General features: G+C 40.4%; 1 protein-coding gene and 1 long non-coding RNA gene across 4 annotated transcripts; one reads left to right on the forward strand and one right to left on the reverse strand.

Annotated features, from left to right (window-relative positions):
- Nucleotides 8,340-19,580, reverse strand: LOC8070920 (serine carboxypeptidase 1). 3 transcript variants are annotated; one of them, XR_002454343.1, is made up of 15 exons: nucleotides 19,247-19,462; nucleotides 18,962-19,107; nucleotides 18,032-18,108; nucleotides 17,322-17,444; nucleotides 17,137-17,239; nucleotides 17,001-17,038; nucleotides 16,784-16,885; nucleotides 16,523-16,603; nucleotides 16,197-16,436; nucleotides 15,871-15,936; nucleotides 15,653-15,774; nucleotides 14,897-15,010; nucleotides 10,093-10,197; nucleotides 9,093-9,138; nucleotides 8,610-8,705 (listed from the first exon to the last, which is right to left on the reverse strand). XR_002454343.1 is itself a non-coding variant. In XM_002447601.2 (14 exons), the coding sequence occupies exons 1-14, from the start codon at nucleotides 19,381-19,383 to the stop codon at nucleotides 8,622-8,624; spliced, it is 1,479 nt and encodes a 492-aa protein (XP_002447646.1). In that variant the 5' UTR covers nucleotides 19,384-19,580; the 3' UTR covers nucleotides 8,340-8,621. The 3 variants fall into 3 exon arrangements, 2 of the variants coding, with proteins under 2 accessions (XP_002447646.1, XP_021319520.1); XM_002447601.2 differs by lacking the exon at nucleotides 10,093-10,197 and having other exon boundaries at nucleotides 8,340-8,705; nucleotides 19,247-19,580; XM_021463845.1 differs by lacking the exons at nucleotides 8,610-8,705; nucleotides 9,093-9,138; nucleotides 10,093-10,197 and adding an exon at nucleotides 9,426-9,860.
- LOC110436558 lies at nucleotides 10,210-14,890 on the forward strand. The gene is made up of 3 exons (XR_002454344.1): nucleotides 10,210-11,724; nucleotides 11,828-12,326; nucleotides 12,724-14,890. It is a non-coding gene; the product is annotated as an uncharacterized LOC110436558 (long non-coding RNA).

Here is a 20,053-nt window from a genome sequence, read left to right on the forward strand (position 1 = left end):
GCTTCTGGGACTGACTCATCATGTTGTTGTTGAAAACTTGATATCTTCCCACAAAGAGTATTTGTCTTGCCCATGGGAAAGAACTTCACCAAGAACTTGATGGAGCAGAGTACCCACGTAGTATTCTTCTCCTTAGTTCCATAGAACCATTACTTCGCTCTCCCCAAGAGTGAGAACAGGAAGTGGTGAAGTAGTATGGCATCTCTAGGGACATCCTTGATGGTGAAAGTGCTATAAATCTCCAGGAAGTGTTGGAGATGAGCACTAGCATATTTGTGTGCCTTTCCACAAAACTAGCTAGCTTGCACCATGTTGATCAGCGTTCGCTTGAGCTTAAATGACTTCTCAATGTCTGTAGCAGGTCTAGTATGGATGTTATCCATAGTGGGAGCTAAGAACTCATAGAGTGACTTGTTGGCAATGGCGTCAAACTCTAGTGTTAAGCTTAGAAATATGCTTGAAATTGATCTCCCAATTCAAAAGGTGGAGCTTCAAACAGAGATGATGATGATGCTTCTACTTGAACTTTCTTTAGCTTGGCTCTCGTTCCTCTGATTAATGCTTCTAGGTTGTCAATGAAATTATCTGGAAGGTCAAACCTATTCATACATTACCATGTATATGATATATAGATAGACAAAAGACAAGGGTAAGGTTGTATGAGTAGAGAAGGATGATGGTTTCTCAATCACATTAGTGGATGCAGTGATGGCTCATTATCCTTTGAATAGAAATATCAACATTCCTCGGCAACAGCACCAAAAATGCTTATTGACACCTCTAATGCCACCTAAGCAGGTTGTGATCCCCAGCATGGCGCCAGAGGTGCTGGTATTAAAAAATGCAAATGCTCCTCTAGAATGAATATGAAATCCGCAAGCACACATATAATACCAATGTGGCATTTTAACCAAGAGTAATCCAGGTATCGTTATTTATATTTTTACCATTGTGAAGGGAATGCTAAGCATAATGAGCAATGAACATCACTACATGTGGTAGTGGAGAGTATAACCATGTATTTATATATCTTCTCATACAGGGTAAGTGTCACCAGATAAACTATATATGAAAGGTGAATAATAAGAGATAAGCACATAGCCACATAATAAATAATGAACATCTCAATATATTACTCTAAGCTTATAAAACTAACATGGATTAGGAAGAACTACAAGGATAAATCCTAAGTTATTCTAACTATAAGGTCAAAGCATACAATGAGTAGTGCAATTACACTTGGCAATCATAGCAAGAAAAGGTTATAGCTATGCATAGAGATATTATGAAGGAAGATGAAGAACATAGCAATCACTTCCCAATAATAGTTGTGTTTTGTCTGCCCTATACTCGGGAGGTGGACAACGAATGACTCAACAGGACTATCACTCCCATGATCTACCACACGGTCCAAAATATAGGGTGTAATCACAAGAAAATACGGTATAGGCACCACGCCTACACAATATTTACCACTCACCCATGAATTCAATGAGCAAGCGCTATATGATCCTACACTTGAATATAATTCTAATCTAACTATGCCAAGCATATCATCAAAGTAGACTAAGAACAATATAATTGAGAATATAATCAAAAAGGGCAAAGTCATATCCAATACGATAGAATAAACTAAAGCCATTGTTGACGGTCCTTAAGTACCAAATATAATCATCAAATAAATAAAGAAAAGGATCCAAATGCAACCAACACCCAGACTTAGGGTTTTATCTGACAGAGTTCCACGAGTTTTGGTGTTTGTCTATTTCTGCAGGGGGTTATCAGGAAATATGGAGGAAAGGCCCACATGTCGGGTTTACATAGAGATATTAACGTGCCGCGCAATTTTCTATCATCTAGAAGAGTCCAGAAGCCACGGGAACGAACGGGAGGCCAAGCGGGCCCGGGGGCAGGGCGCCCGCCCTCCCCCCTTGGGCGCCCACCCAGGTGTTTCAGCCAATCACGTTCAACCTCACAGATTATGCTCCACCGACCTAAAGGATCAAGGAGAACCGTTCAATCAATGTCGGTTTGATCCGACGGCCCATGTTCGCTTGAGGGGACTATATTAGCAGGACCCCTGGCCCGTGGAGGAGGGCAATCCCATTATTCATTAGCATATTTTCCAGAGAGGATTCAGAGAGAGAGAGGTCCCTCTAGGGATCCAACCTCATAGGGCTTAGCATCCAATGTGAGAGTAGAATTAGTTCTACTAGATTGAGAGAGATAGAGTGGAGGTGTAGATCAGAGGAATCCCGGCCTGTCGGTGTCTACTCCAAGGTTGTACCTGCGGGATCAAGTCTTCTAACCCGAGGCTTGCTCCTAGGATTCTTCAGTATTTCGACTTCTAAATTCTAGTAAGTTCTTTGTTCTTATTGTTCTTTGGTTTATGAGTTTACTTTAATCTCTTTCGGTTGAGTTTAGAGTAATCATTGCTAGCGTAAACATGGTGTTTGGGCTAGGGTACTCATAGATATCCCCTGTCTAGCCGGACCGTGGTAGTAGTGAGGAACGTGACATTTCCGAGCTACCTTTGTAGCCCACATCCCGTTAGCAGGATCGATAGGGTTTATAGGTGCGGGTCGAACATCCTTTGTGGTGTCTAGATTCCGTGAGCCGCCCTAATAGAATAGTAGATCATCCTTACCAAGGTTAGAACGAGAGTGCGGTTGTAGTCTTCTTATACATCACTCACATCGAATCACATTGTTTGTAGCCTAAAGGGTAGTAGCAATAGATTTGGTTAGTCAGATGCACGCTTTCTCCCAGTGGTAAAAATATAAATACGATACTGTGGATAACCTCCCAGGTGAAGTGCTCACCGATATCCGTGCGCTTGCGGATCATTTCCTGATGGCGTTAACAAATATCAACAAAGGCTGTGGAGGCACCATAGCCCTCTAGGAAGCACCATAGCCCTTGGATCAAACCAACCTTGATAAAAAATTATTATTGATCCGCAAAGGCTGTGGAGGCATGATCCACTAGGTGGCTCTTGATTGGCCACCTAGGTGGGGTGACCACTTAGGAGGGTGGGGCGCCCGCCCTTGTCACAGTGACAGGTGAGTCCCACCTCCCAGCGGATTGCTTCCCATGTCTTCTAGATTATTCTTTTTATATACGTGGCCCTATTCTCTATAAGTAAATATGACATATGGGCCTACTTTGGTCGTTTCCTGATAAACCCCTGCAGAAATAGACATTCACCAAAACTTGTGGAATTCTGTTAATGTAACCACTATATCTAGATGGTAATTATGTTTTAGGTCCTTTCTCATGCTATGTTGACGGTTAAAAATGACACTTACCAACAACCTCCACAAATTCTTCAATAAATGTGATATTCCTTGGGTCCAACTAGTATGGGATACTCAATATAATGGTGACCCTATCCCCATAAATAGCAGAAATGAATCCTTTTGGTGGAAGGATATTTTCAAGCTAATTGGAAAATACAAAAATATGGCCTCTGTAATAATTGAAGATGACTCAACTTGTTTGTTTTGGTCATATTTATGGCATGGACCACCTCTAAATGCCCAATATCTAGAGCTGTTCTCCTTCTCTAAGATGAATCATGCTTCAACTAAAAATAAATCAGATTTTTTCTATCTACCACTTTCTGTTAAAGCTTTTGACCAATACCAGACCTTGCTTACTGATTTAGAGTCCATTCATCTTGGTCACAATAATGATAGTTGGAAATATAGTTAGGGGTCTTGATGAGGACATCACTCCTTTGGATGCACAAGATGATCCTCCACTGGACATTCAAGGTCCAATCACAAGAGCTCGCGCACGACAATTAAATTTATATGTGAGCTCGTTCCTAAGCAAGTCTTTTTATGATTTTGAGAATAGATTACTACCTAGTGATTATATTATGCTTAGGAATCATGGAGACGACCAGGGGATACATAAGGGACGGCTTGGAGGTGTGGAGGACCAGCAAGGGCGCCCAAGTCAAGGAGGAGGCCAAAATTCACTCGACTTCGAGCCTATTTCGAAGTCCAGGACCAGCAAGGAGTAAAACGGACACCCAGGACGCATCCGGACTCCGTTTTCAACGTTCCACCTATGGTTATAAAGATAATTTCATAAGGAAACCAATGGCATTGGTTTAAGGTCCAAATTCTTTCTAAGTCATCAGAAAAAGTCAAAATAAGTCAGCGTCCAGAATCTGTATCGGTGCTGCGTCACCGTTTTTGTTCGGTTGGGCTGTGTATTGTTGTTGGGCCCGTTAGGGGGCGCATCCAGGGGTGGTGATGACCCTTAGACCTTTATATCCAGCCACTGCCACTCTCGTTAGGTTTTGAGTTTTGCTTAGATTATTCTGTCAAGAACAGTTTCACCGTTTCATCGGTTTGTATGACTCCAACTCGTGAGATTAATCTCTCATCTGCAAATTGGTTGTATTTTTTCTTGTTCTTCCTTGTGTTCTTCGATTCGTAGGCAAAGGACTTAGCCTTCTTGGCAAGGTCAACCATGCAACACTGATTGATAACTAGAGGAGACATGGTGGTGCGATTGCAGGGTTTCGGATCATGTTGTTCAAAAGTCGGATCGATTTGTGTCTAGTTTCCACCAAATTGAGAGTTACCAAAACCTTTCGGAAGATCAGGCCACCCTTGTTCCCATTAAGTGGTAATCAAAGCTTCAGGTATACCGTCAACTTCACATCTGCCCTAAGTTTCGAGTGTTTTCGTGTTTGTCCCATAAGTCCAGTGCCATATCATTTTCTGTCCTACAATCCTTCCGCGCCATAGCCTTTTACCGTCGGGTTCACATCTACCACTGCAAAATTTTCCCACTTCTAGACCGTTTTGTCCTCTAATCCGGAGTCGATTCTTCAACCGAGCATAACTTACACATACGAACTCTGATTTCGATGTTCCATATATCAAAATCGATCAGAATTAGGTAGATTTCACAAACTCAGTTTTCCCAAATTTACCTCAAAAGTTTGAGTTTTTACCTTCTAATTTTTTTCACATTTTTTGTAATCTTCAGAAAATTCCACAGGGCACGTCTTTCACCTATTTAAGCTCAAGTTTTCTATGGTTACTTCTTTAGTGCTCCTAAGTCAAAGAAAAATATCAAAAAATAAAAATAAAAAGTCAAAATTTTGCAAAAAAAAAAACAACGACACCCTAAAAAAGAGAGGGGCAATAGAGGAACAATAGAAGGGCAAAGTGAGTTGTGTTAGCATATGCTGTTTTGTGCTTTGTTTCTTTTGTTCTTGCTATCCATCATACTTGTTTGTCCACCTTGTTGATCATCATACACCTAGTACTTGGAACATATAAGGCCGACAACAACAACAAGCACTAGGGACTATAATTCAGTATTACTATATGTTTCTGATTTGTGTTCCACATATATATTTGTCTATTTGTGTGCCTTCCAAGGTCTACAGATTCTTCTAGACAGCAAAGGTTTGCATCCCTACAATTGGGACTCCACATCTTCTAGGTTTCCTTTGCCTTGCTGGTAAGAACACCGATAAGACCTTGGTAAGGTGTTTCCTTTTGCTGTCATTTTTTAGAAGCATCACTCCACCTTCGTAGTACGATTATTAGGGATAACCTTCACTATTTGTTCCTATTTTTTTGTCTATAATGTCAGGTGATGAGCTACCCAAAGACTTCAATGAGTGTGTTAGCCAAGAGTACCTACAAGCTGTTGTACACAAAGTTAATAAGGACATAGAGGAGATAGTCATCAAGGTTGTTACTCAGGTGATGCTTGAACTCAAGCTCGCTAACCAGCTAGAGAGGTTGGATAGACGGATATCAGACCTCACCGTTACGGTAGCTACTTTGGAAGCTCGTCCCGCTCCTGCTCCTGACAAAGATGCGAATGGCAGCAATGACGATGATCTTGATGTGTATGATGTCGATGGTAATCTTGATAACATGGCAACAATGCAAAACAAACTCAAGTGTCGTCTTCAGATTAACACCCAAGGTATGGGTGGGGCTCGACACAACCACCACCATCTAGGTAATCATAATCGAGCTTCTGATGATCCTTATGCTAAGGTTAAGTTTACTATACCTTCTTTTGATAGACATTATGATGCTGAGGCATATCTTGATTGGGAGATGACAATAGAACAAAAATTTAGTGCCCATCAAGTACCCGAAGAACATAGAGTTAGACAAGCCACCAGTGAGTTTAAAGGTTATGCTATTATTTGGTAGACCCTTTAGCTTTAAATGGTAATACATCTCATTCATGGGAAGAACTTAAGGTTTCTATGCATGATAGATTTGTTCCTTCATCTTACCATAGAGATCTACGTAAGAAATTGATGCATTTAGAATAGGGAGATAAATCTGTGCAGGATTACTATGGTGAGCTTCAAAAGAGTTTGATGCATTGTAGCGTAGTAGAGGGACCCGAGGATTCTATTTGTCGATTTTATTTAGAGTTGAGACGAGAAATTCAGGATATTGTTGATTATAAAGAAATTAACACTATCAACCAGTTATTTTAGTACGCTATGCTTGTAGAGAAGGAATTGCAAGGACGTGACAAGAAGAGTAAGTATAAGACCAGCAATACAAACATGTCACGCATAGGAGCGCTGTCCAAGTCATCCACTTACATAGTGCCCATCCCATCGAGCAAGTAGCAAGCATCTTCTGGAGGAGTTATAGCACCAAAACCGACTACTATACAACCCTCAGGCTCAGGTAAAAATTCTAGTTGCAGGAACCAGCAAAACGTGCCTCCTCTGTTGCTTCCACAGGACACACCTCTGGCATTCAGTGGCGCCGCTACCAAGGATTCAGTCATATGCAAAAGGATTGCCCCAGTCAGTGGGCATACATTGCTACAGAAGATGGATACATCAACACCTCTGATGTTGAGGGCGATGATGAAGACGAACCAGTTGTACAAGAGAGCGACAAAGTGGTGGGAAGTGATGACACGACGACCTACATGAGCGTCATTGTGCAGTGGGCACTTAGAACAAAGGTACAACAACCAGAGAAGCTGCAACGCCATAATTTGTTCCAAATTATCGTGCACGTTTCATCATCGATGAAGGTAGTTGCCATAATTTGGTAAGTTTAGATTTGGTCAAGAAGCTTGGCTTGACCACACGTCAACACCCCCATCCATATAACCTTCAGTGGTTTACTGATGTTGGAAAGGCTAAGGTAACACAAACTTGCAGGGTTTCTTTTTCCATTGGTCCTATTCTGATTATGTTGATTGTGATGTGGTACATGTGGAAGCTTGTTCATTTTTATTGGATCGTCCTTGGGAATTTGATAATGATGTTATATACCATGGTAGAAGTAATACATACACTTTTATGCATAAAGGAAAAAATACTATGGTGACGACCCTTAGACCTTTATATCTAGCCGCTGCCACTCTCGTTAGGTTTTGGGTTTTGCTTAGATTATTCTGTAAAGAATAGTTTCGCCGTTTCATCGGTTTGTGAGACCCCAACTCACGAGATTAATATTTCATCTGCAAATTGGTTACATTCTTCCTTGTGTTCTTCGATTCGCAGGCAAAGGACTTGGTGCTGCGATTGCGGGGTTCCCGATCTTGTTGTTTGGAAGCCAGATCGATTTGTGTCTTGTTTCCACCAAATAGAGAGTTACCAGAACCTTTCGGAAGATCGGACCATCCTTGTTCACATCAGGTCTTCTATGTTCATCTCAAGTAAAGCCTACTTGCACTTGCCGGGCTCTATTGTGGTCTCACCTGTCCATAAGTGGCTTTGGAACTCAAAGTGTTTGCCAAAGAGGAAAGTCTCTTTCTAGTTATCTCTGAAGATCGTCTAAGCACTAGAGAACTCTTAAAAAGAAGGAACATGGATCTGCCAAGCTATAGTTGTGTGCTCTGTCACCTAAATGCTGAAGAGTCTCTACAGCACCTCTTGCTGGAGTGCCCTTTTGCCATGTCATGTTAGAAACATTCTTGGACTAGCGCAGCTGATTCAGGTTAATTTGCTAGACACAATCCCTCTTTTGAGGATGCATATTAACAAGCCTTTCTTCATGGAAATAATTATTGCAATGTTCTGGGAGATCTGGACTGCTCAAAATGATGCAATCTTCAGAAACCACAACCATTCTTTAGAAGCTATCAAGTTCATCTTCAAAAAGGAATTAGCATGGGTTAAGCTCAGGACTAAGAAGGTTTTTAGTTCCCAGTTGCAGATATGGCTAGACAATTTTGTGTAATTTTAATGATTTTCTTTCATACTTTTTATGCCTCCTGATTTGATTCTCTAGGAACTGTACATTTGTTTTTTAATAAAATCATAGTAGGGGACAACCCCTCCTGATTCCCTCAAAAAAAAGTATTGGCAATGGATCTAAACCATGATTAATTGAATAGTGCCTCCACCACCACACTAGATTTGAGGTGCAGATCCCACGTAACAATCTCTTCATCTGTACAGAAAGGGTTACACAGCATTTCAGAGAAACCTGCTTTCTTATTGGATCTGATGCCTTGATTTACATTGAGTCTATGCACACAATACACAACAATAATTTTCGATGAGTGAGGAACAAGATATGCATGGGACACCGATATTCCAAAAGACCAATAACTGGTGGCTTGTAAAATCTGCAATGGTCCTGTTTTTCTTAGAACTTTTCTCCTGCTAGCCAACGACTGTAGAATGCGAGAGCCTCCTTGGGCTTGTACTCGGGCACAGCATGTCCAGCTCCCTGCAATGTTGCCACTACCATGTGAAAAAACAAAAGACTTAAACCCGACATCCATGGAAAATTCACTGAGGTCCTTTGTTCCCTGGAATGAGTGCAATTGATGGATGCCATGTAGAGATCCTCATTTAGACCAAGTAATTCAAACCATGAGGTGTTGAATTTTATCGAAATGGTAGTAAAAAAAAACAAGATTCATATGCCAATTGTTGTAGGGCAATTGCAAATTTGCCAATCCTTTCAACCTTATTGAAAATTTATCCCTAAAAATATGTCACAAGAACTATCATGGCATTCGTGAAAAACAAAATGAAGAGAACTCTGGCAAAATTTGCTGATGTCTCATTTATTTCCGGTACAAGGAGAGGTAAAGGAACTTGAGCCGCGTACCTTTATGGTGAGGAAGGTGAGATTGTGACCGTATCCTTCTGTATATCTGCAATGACACAAGCCAAATTAGGACCAAACTTTAGGAATTCTGATTTATGACGTCCAACCAAGTTGCTTCCCAGATATTTTCTTTTCCTTGATGTTGTCTTGTTATATAAATACGAAAATCTTAAAAGGCTTTGATTACCCACTGGGCAAAGAAGGCCTACTTTCCACAAATTGAGCACTAGCTATAGCTAGAAGGGATTGCAGAACTTGTTTCCTTTCTTTTTTTCTGTCTTTGTTTTGAGCTTGTAAAGCTCCTTTTAATTTTAACCAGTAGTGGAAACTTCTTTTGTGTCATAAAGAAACTCAAAGCCGATTCAATGTTTTCGGAAAGTCCAATTATGGCTCGCTATTGAACTTTCAAACCACAACTATTATTTGAGTGGCATATTCCTACAAAAGAATAGTAAAAAATAGAGCAAAAAATTGCCAATGTCTTTGTTTATTTCCAGTGCATGGAGGGCAAACATGCTATTAGAGAGCTTGTTTTTAGACCATCCATAGACCTCTCGAGTACAACTTTGCTGTCCCAGGTCTTCTCAATCTGTTGTCTTTCTTGGGATCACCAATTATCTCATTTTTTGGTCTGATTGGACCGAACCAAAATAGTAGAATTCTTTAATTCAAGAGCATTGATTGGGAAGAGCATTATATCAATTTGCATCCCAGATAAAACTCAATCACCCTTGATTAATGGATGGTTGGACTTGCCAATGGAAGACACTGCAGTCATTAGTAGTATGAGAAACATAATTATACCATTTACAATATGCATGGTGCTTCAATTCATCAAGTGACGACAAAGGATGTGACAATTTGATATACCCATTTTTCAACATCTCATCAAAATTATGGTTGCACTTTTTTTAGAAAAGGGAATATATTGATATCCCAGCCTCTGCATCGAATAATGCATGTAGCTGTTCCTTATTACAGACTAAAGCAACTGACTTACATGTAAATTTCATGTCCTCTTGTTGATTCTTGTGAATCGGCTTGAGAGAAGAGCAAGCAACTGATTTAGCTTGTGTTGGCCATACAGATTCAGCAACAAAACAATCTATATTTTCATCATTTGAGTTATCAGAATGATACCCAATAACATGCATGTTAGGACGATGTGAGTTATGAGATTCTCTAGAAATACTTCAGCTTTCAATGGCTGATGTTTCTTTGTAAAAATTAATTAATAGTGGGAAACTCAAAGTACTCGGTTATTTTAATATTAGAACGCAAGCCAACAAAAGCCAAAGCAGCAAGATCTTTTTTAAAAATTGTCAAATTAAAATATCCATTTTTAATGTCTCTGAATTCATGAGTTTATCAAAGTGCTCTTGGTACTTTTTAATACTAGAACGAAAGCCAACAAAAACCAAAGTAGCAAGATCTTTTTTTAAAAATGTCAAATTAAGATATCAATTTTTAATGTCTCTGAATTCACGAGTTTATCTATAAGTGTTCCACGAGTTAGGAAGAGTTTCCAACAAGAAAAATATGTCATGGACTCGGACTGACAAAACTAGCTTAGGTCAGTTCCAAAACTGAACTAGACCGGTTTCAACAATGCATGGCAGCCTTCCCTAGAAAAAATAGCATGGAGTGGTTTAGAAACAGGACTAAGACGGTTTTGACTATTCCTTTGGCCGAGGGACCCCAAACCGGCCGGTTTCTAAATCAGCTTGTGCTGGTTTTTTCTGTGTCTTTCCAAATTAAATTCGGTCAAATTCAATCCTTTTTATTCCTTCTGTTTGCATGTGATTTTCTAGTTCATCTTCCACTTTTCGATCATATTTTGGCCATCTAACACCAGGATTGGTACATGAGGGTGTCAAACAAAGGTAAACAAAGGGTATCCAATACGGGATTTTCTTTTCTCATGGGAAAAGCACGAGAAAATTGCTATTATGGGACTCTAAACATGTCGCTTCGCTAAAATAGGACTCCTAATATTGGCTTCTCTAAAACAGGACTCCAAACGTTGCCAATAAGCTATACATGACATTTGGTTTATTTTAATCATTTTTTAAGTCTGAAATACATGTATTTTATCGTATTGACCGTATTGCCCTTCTGCTAATCTAATCTCTCTGTACGTGATTACTTGGTTCATTCTGGTCGCGATTCGCATCGAGGTCTCGCGGGAGTGCGCGGCGCTCGTTCCGTCACCGCCGCTCGCCACCAAGACCGCCGCCCGTCGTTCCCCTCCCCCACGCGAGACGGCCACGCCAACGTGAGCCCTTCATGGAGGGAGATCCTCCGGCCGAAGATGTCCACGTTGAGGCGATCGGCATGCACGCGGAGGCAAGGAAAGCTCTAGCCCTAGGTGATGGCGGTGCCTTAGGCGCGTCGGGCCCTGTTGCCTTGGCCATGGCGGTGCCTGGCGTCCTTCCACAGCCAGCCGAGGCTCCAGCAGATGGCCTCCAGCAGCTGGACGCGGCTCTTGGAGGGCAGGCCACGACGGCTGGTGGCTTGGCCGCTCAGGCTGCAGTGAAGAACCCTAGCGATGCACAGCCCAAGCAAGAGCACTACTGCCTACTGCTCCTGTTCCGGCAATAGAGTATAACCTTCCCGTTGTTCAAGTAGAAAGGTACATTAATTATTGATGCACTAGATTTATTTTCTTTAGCAGTACATTATTATTAGAAGACATCATTAGAAGACAGTAGTAAAACTAGAATTTTTTTTTGTAGGTCTCAAGTTAATGACGTAGAAAATATGGAAAGAGTTGATTGGGCTACCATACAGATAGTTGAGACACATGATGATGAAGGTCGAATTGAAATTATGAGTGAGAGTCAGATGTGTGAGCTTTTAGGCTTGAGAGATGAGGGCACACCAAATATACCTACACAAGGATTTGATTGCCGAACGGATGAACAAGGCAATGATAATGAGCTTGGGCAAGATATTGATGGTGCTGCCATTCCTACTAATGATGTCGTACCGGGTGAGATCATCATTTCATATGATAAGAACAACCCATCAATGAAGGTAGGGACACAGTACCCAACAATGGAAGAGTTCAAGTTGGCAGTTCGGCAATTTGCCATCAAGAAGGAATTCCATCTAGGAGTAGAGAAGTCATGTAAGCAGAGATACAGGGCTTATTGCAAGTCTGGTGATAAATCGACGGGCCCTTGTCCCTGGAAGATAAATGGCAGAAAATTGGATGGCAGCGCAACTGTGGAGGTGAATATTTTTTTCTAGTTGGCTCTCTAGTTTTCTGTAAATTTAGCGTCGGTATCTATTACTTCATGGGTTTTATATAATTTATATATTACTTTATGGCTTAGTACTTAGTACAGTATAATCTATTCTTGTTTGCTTAGCGATGTGTATAATTTATATGTTACTTTATGGCATGGCTGCGACGTATAAAGTATTTAATATTCTTGTTTGCTTAGCATTGTACACAACAATATAACAGTACTGATCATCGAAGAAATTAGTGCCACCTCAAATCATGCTTTAAGTTTCAATGTTGTATCAGCTCGGCTCATGCACCACCTAAATCATTATAAATATTCTGTCGGACTAACGTGAGTATAATATTTTGTCGGACTAATATTTTTTTTTTGTTTTGCAGGTAACCGTTTTAGTTGATAAACATGAATGTGTGTCTAGCCAGAGGATGCAGATTACAACTCCAAGTTGCAAGTGGGTAGCTAGCAAGGCTGTGAGTATTCTTAGAGTCCCATAATAGCCATTTTCTCGAAAAGCACCACCATTCGTTTATATTTCAAGGCAAAGTATCAACTATACTAGCAAGATATTCTCATTCGTTGCTCGACTCAATAAGTGTCTCGTTTGTAATGTTCTCCCCCATTTAAGTAACGTGGAACGGTTGTAGTACAACTCTAACTTACTCACTATGTAGAATGGAGCATGAAATACGAAGAATGGAGCATAGAATTCTTATTGTGTGCTTTGTCCATCAAATTGTTGTAAATGAAATGGTTGTAAGAGAATCTATGAGGAAAAAATTGGTTTATCATGGTTATCTCTTACAACCACTTCGTTTACTCATTATAATGGATGTTTATTTGTCACCTTATATACATGTTCAACTTGGAGAAAACCATCAATCCTACATTTCAAAAAAATACGTTTTAAAAAAAGCATCAATCCTTGGGTTTCATCAGCTCAATCAAATCCTCGACAAGTTGCCTAATCATCACTCTATATTTCCATTTCGTGGGTTATGTCTTATAACGTTTGTCTAAATCTATCATTTAAATAACCGAATAAAAGCATCAATCAATCCTTAAACATGTATACAAAGTGAAAATTAGGAAACTAGTCAAGGCTTGATTGATGGTTAAAACACTCATCAAGGATTGATTGATAGTTTTCTTTGGTACTTTTAATGGTAGATTTTGGACATATTATGAAGCAAGGGTTACTTCCACCGGAATTTTTTTTGAGGAATACTTCCATTGGATTGAGTATATTCAATATAAGAATAACTTGTCGTCTTCTTGAGGAGGTGACATATAAAGGCAGTGAATTTCCCCATAGTGCAAACAAATCGATTCACTTAATTAGTACAAGCTAAAAAACAGGTATGCAACATTTATTCTTTGAATTGTGGATGCTAAAGATTACACCCCCTAGCTACTAACAACATCCAGAAGTGATGGAACAAGCAAAATTATCGACTAGTATCAAAATTTGGGTATCGCTTTTGTATGCCTAGTTCTGGTTTTAAATGTAGTAATCATAGGGTATTTAGAACCAGAAATGAAGGACAACTCTAGTAGTGACCGCCTAGGAACACGCTGAAAGTGCTGTATCTCAATGTGGCCTCTCTCTTTTTATGTTAGAACTAGGGTTTTGATCCTTCGTTGGCAGCCCATAATCTGGACAATCCCACGCGATATCCATGCATTAGTTTAACGATGGAACGCCAACTTTGGTTTTGAGCGAATACACCCCGTTCCCTCCAAAAGAAATTGCTGAAATGCCTAACCCTAGTCAAATCCATTGCAATAACGAACCCACCATGCACATCCCTAGCCGATTTTACTTGTTTTCACCAACATGGAGTCACTACATGCCATGCTATACCTTAGCCATGCTTATTTTAGTGCTGGGACGATTATGCTCATTCCCTGTGCTTATTTACAATAAATAAATAATTTTGTAGGTAGAGAAACTGGTGTGAGACACTACTAAGTATTTCCTCATCGATCATTTTGGTAGACTTTGAAAAAATTAGTATCATCACATCACTAAAAGAAGGCAGCATTTGCTTAGGCAAATGTGTAGTGGGATGAACTTTATATCAAAACTGAATAGAGGTGGCTAGGGATGTAAACGGATCTGATGTGGATGGATCCCTATATTGATACAAATACATATAGCTACATTATTCTTCGGGTTTGGATTCAGATACAAATAGTATCAGCTATGTCGGATAAGATATGAATGGGTATCGACATCATATATGATATATATCCAAATTTTAGTATCTGGATACGGTCCTATGGTATGGATACTGAATGCCTGGATTCGGATATAGAATGGATACGAAGCCCTTCAGCCAACGGTTAATTTGGGAATATCCATACAAGTTACACCCCTACTGATGAACCTTTTGCAACAAAATATTAACATTAAGGGTAATTTTTGCAATATTTCATAAAGTGAATGGTTGATGGACAACGGAAATGGCACATAAATGACCCTAATAATTCCTACACATGTAGTTGGACAATCATAATGGTGGCAATGCAAAGAAAGGACAGAGTTCGGCATACCCTGCAACTTGGTCTCCAAAGTACCATGGGCGCCATCTATCAACAACTTGGTAGCCTATTGATTTCACCCATGCTTCAGTACCAGGGTAAGGAATACACAGGTCGTGGTCACCGCTGCAGCATAACAGACAAACATATCATATATACATTCTTTAATTCTATGGAAATTGTTAGACATGTTTCTATGAAAAAAATGAAGCAAGAATCATTAGATCAACTTAATGATTATGTTATCTTTTTTAGGTATATGTTTTCAGCTTTCAGCACTAGCCTTCTAGACAGTACAGTAACTAGATCCACAGACCAATAAAATAGTTAGTGTCTCCAAAGCACGGTATGTATACTGAACCCAATGCAAATCTATGAGGGTACATGGAACATTTTACAATACAAGTAAAGTAGCATATATGATCAAAATTCGAGTGCCAAAGGAAAGTTTATTATCCCAATTATTCTTAACAGTAGTAGCACTAAAACTTCCATAGTGAGATTTATTACTTTATTAGGACTGAGTTTCAGATGAAATTAAGTTTTCATACGATTTTACATTCACCTTCTTTCCCTTGAACTGAAACATATATTCAACCAATAAAACATGAAACTTTTGCTTTCTGTTTCCAATCCAAATGTGAAATAGGATCAACACATCCAAAGTATGTTCTAATCCGAAAAGAGTTATCTATACTCGCTACAAAGTTCTAGAAACTACTCTTATTTAACATACCCAAATGACAGATTAACTGGTTTTATATGTACCTGTAAATTAGCACACGATATCCCAAACCTGTAAGCTTCTTGTGATAGGTCAACATTGTCCCAGTATCATGAGTGAAGTCTATTCTTGCAGTATACAGTTCCCATGATCCAATTAAGCTTTTCTGATTATGCACCATTTGGTTGAATCAGTTTCCCACATAGATTAGAGGATTAGTGCGAAAAATGGGATTTTTTTCCAACCACACTAAGTATCTTACTGGTTTGGCATGAATCGCAGCTCTAACATCTTCATCATCCAGCCATGTAGTAGCAACTTCATCACTCTACATGTAGTCATGTACATGGAAATGTCAAATAAAATGGAGTAAAAAGGAGGTGGCAATATCAGCTATAAATTTTCAGCTAAGATATGATGGTGACATTTTGAAATATGTTGTGAACGAATTGGTAATTTAATTAGCGCAGTAGCTTGAAACAGAACAATGGTATAAATTAAATTTTGTGTTTTATATATGCAAGAAGAGAAACATGACAACATCATGATCAGTGAACTAGAGGGACATTGGCCTAATAGTTTACATACCGTGCAGGGAAGTGATCTACCACCAAGGCCTGGCCACATCGGAACGTGACCATCCTTGAGAGCAAGGCGGAGGGGCCAAGAACGCCCTGCCATTCGCTTCCTCACTGGAAATGGCCTATCTGTCTCTCCTAGCCTTCTAAAACTCTGTGGTAAGCTGCTCTTGCTGAACTCTAGCTCTTGGATTTCAGGATGATGGTAACAGGGTGCAAGGATGTTGTACTTGTTCAGGTCTTTCAGTTCCTGCACATACCCAAAATAGTTGTTATAGAACCTAAGCTAGACTGCCCAGATGTTGTCGATTTATGTATTCTGGTGAGACACATTACCCAGCGCACTCTGTCGATCTTCTCTTGGCACAGATTATCTAAAGTGCCAAAGAATGTGCCACGGCAAGAAGCTTTGACGTCCTGAAATAAATTACATCTGGTCGGTCGATAGATTTTGGTAAGCAATCTCGTCTGAAATGAAACTATCCGTAACATTGGTATGCGGTAGCTGCGTCTGTAGCCTGGATATGCTTGCAGACAGTTGTATAGTAAACAAGCTTGTAGAAATTATTATATTAGCATAAAAGTTGAACCACAGACCTCATACATGTCAGTTGAGATGAGACCCATCCCATGCGCAAATGGCACAAATGAATTGAAATCGTAGTCTACATCAGTTGCTGGATTGCCAATTAGATAGCCCTGAACAAATTTCGGAAGATTCTAACTATAAAAGATTCATCAAAATTTTGCATCTGCGTGCAATTCTGAATTATACAACAAAACATTAAAGAATGTGACTGAGGGAATATAGAACCTTGAAATTGATTCTTGGCTTCACACCTCTCTCAATGCCTGTCAAGACACATGAACATGTATTATCAGGATAGATAGACTTGGGATAATGCTAGTTTTCTGACCTGACCAGCCACCTTTTGATTAACAGTGTCAACCTTTAACAACTTCGTCAGTGATTGTGGGGATATAAACCCCTGCATACGACTCCCCTGAGATGTAGAATGGGTTCAACTGAAACTCGGGGTATAACTCGAACCACTGCAAGACCGAATCAACATCATCATCAGGTTCTTCCAGCAAAGTGTATGACAGATGGTAAAGCTTTACTAAAGCAGAGTACCTTCAACAGGAATTTGTGCGCATCAGCTGCGGTTTTCAGGTCACCTGTTATATAATCTGATTTATTCAATGAGTAGGACATCCCAACACCGGCAGGAGAGTCGAGATACATGATGTTCGAGACCTTTTCAGTGGCAAAATTCAATTAATTATCACATGGATTGTAGGCTGACCACAGAATTAACTGGCAAACAAAACCTAAGAAATGCTTTATTTACCATTATCTATGGGTAATATGAACATTTTTTTTTTTTGCCAGTGGCAAGCAAGTTTAAAAAAACATGTGGACACAGAATAGTGGATTTTTTACTCACTCCATTCGAAATTGTTGTTCGCTTTGGTTTTATCCTAAGACAAACATTTTCAACTTCACTAAATTCATAGAAATATACACCAACATCTACAACATCAAATTTATTTCGTCAATTTCTCCTTGAAATATACTATCAAAAATATATTTATTGGCTGGTCAAAAATAGAGAGATTAGACTTGAACAAAGCAAAAGTGAATTCTAATTTAGAATGGTAGGAGTATAGTTTCTCTATAAAAATGTGGTTTAAGATTGCAGGTGCAACAAACCACGATAATAATATATAATGCATTATTTGCCTACGTGCACTCACGGCAGAAGGTGAAAGTGCAACCAACAACTCCTAGCTAGATAGATAGTGACACCTCGCGAAGCTCTCTCAAATGTAATGGATGTTTACCTTTGACCAGCTGTAGGGGTTGAGCTGCAGCTTGGGCAGGCTTCCAGGCGAGCTCCCAGGCTCGAAATTAAAGGGACCTGTTGATCAGATCAGCATATATAGCTAGCTGCCTCTCAGAAGAGAAATTTGCTATTATAAGATCCCAAACGTGTGGGTTTCGCTATAATAGGATTCCAAACATCTGCTTCGCTATAACGACTCTCGAAACATTAACACTTTGCTATTATAACATCATGGCCTTCAAATACACAAATTGAACTCAAATCTCTTTAAATTCAAATATTTTCATTTAATCACAGACCATGATGTTATAATAGATTTTAATTAGAAGTGAAAGGTCCCGTCTTATAATAGCAACAGTAACTAATTTTCTTTGATTTGCGTGCATGATAATGGTGGTGCAAACCGTGAGCTCAAGTGCTGCTACAAGGCCACCGTGGACGGCTTCAGCGCAACGGACTTCCACCGGCGGTGCGACTTCAAGGCCCCTGCGTCGTCGTCGGCTACACCGGCGGTGGCTTCCTGTTTGGCGGGTTCAGCCCGGAGGGGTACCGCAGCACGGACGACTACTACGACACGCTGGACACGTTCCTCTTCTACTGGCCCGACCAGCTTGCTGCGCCGGCGGAAGCCGCCACGGAGGCTTCACCGCCGCCGCCCGTGGTGCTGCCGAAGGTGGGCAAGAGCGGCGCGACGCTGTTCGACTATTTGAATTTGAAGAGATTTGAGTTTAATTTGTTTATTTGAAGGCCATGATGTTATAATAGCAAAGTGTCAATGTTTCGAGAGTCGTTATAGCGAAGCAGATGTTTAGAATCCTATTATAGCGAAACTCACACGTTTGAAATCCTATAATAGCAAATTTCTCGAGAATGTAGATCGGCAGAACCGCAAAAGACACAGACGACGCTGTAGAGCAAGACTTCTAACCGTTCCCGTAGACGAAGCCGTCGAAGCTGGAGCATCCCGGGCCTCCGTTGAGCCAGATCACGACGGGGTCGGTGGCCGGGTCGCGCTCGGACAGCACCAGGTAGTAGAATAGGCTGCGCTCGCTACGCTCGTCCACGGTCACGTACCTGCAGCCACCGGCCGTCGCACAGTACGGCGAGAGTAAGATTCATCAACAAGAACCGTACAAGCACTCCAGGGGGCAAATATAGGCTGCGAGCATATGTCCAAGAGATAGAGAAAGAGAAGGCGGCATAAAGAGATTACCCGGAGTAGTGCTTGGAGGGGAAGGCACCATGGAAGCCCGGGAGGCCGGTGACGAGGTGCTCCTCGGGCGCCGCGAAGACGGCAGGCGGCAAGAGGAGCGCCGCCACGACGACGAGGAGGACGAAAGGGGAGGCCATGGAGAGCCGAGTTCGCAGCTCAATCAACGACAGCAACCTCGCGCCTCTCTCGTTCGTCGCTGACTGGCTGACGGCCCACCACTGGCGGATTTTGTGGAGAGGGTGTGGGGCCCCAACGTGTCCGGCAACCAACCGGCTCGTGCGCTAGTTTTTCTTTTTTTTTTTTATGGAAAAAAGCAAAAACACATCCTTCGGGCAAGCCGCCGGGCAACAACCCAAAAAGCGACATAGGCCTTCACGCAAAAACCAAAAAATTTTCAAAATTTTCCGTCACATTAAATCTTATAGCACATGTATGAAGCACTAAATATAGATAAAAACAAAAACTAATTTAACAGTTTGTCTGTAAATCGCGAGACGAATCTTTTGATCCTAGTTAGTCCATGATTGAACAATATTTATCACAAACAAACGAAAGTGTCAAAATCCAAAAAATTTTCACAACTAAGGCCTTGTTTAGATGCGAAAAGATTTTGGATTTCGCTAGCATTTTTGTTTGTTTATAAAAAATATTGTCTAATTATAGACTAACTATGATCAAAAGATTCGTCTCGTGATTTACAGGTAAACTGTGCAATTAGTTTTTATTTTTGTCTATATTTAATGTTATATGTATATGCCGAAAGATTCGATGCGATGGAAAATTTTGAAAACTTTTTGGTTTTCGGAG

Source organism: Sorghum bicolor, chromosome 6 (assembly GCF_000003195.3).
Source record: "Sorghum bicolor cultivar BTx623 chromosome 6, Sorghum_bicolor_NCBIv3, whole genome shotgun sequence".
NCBI classification, from domain to species: Eukaryota; Viridiplantae; Streptophyta; class Magnoliopsida; order Poales; family Poaceae; genus Sorghum; species Sorghum bicolor.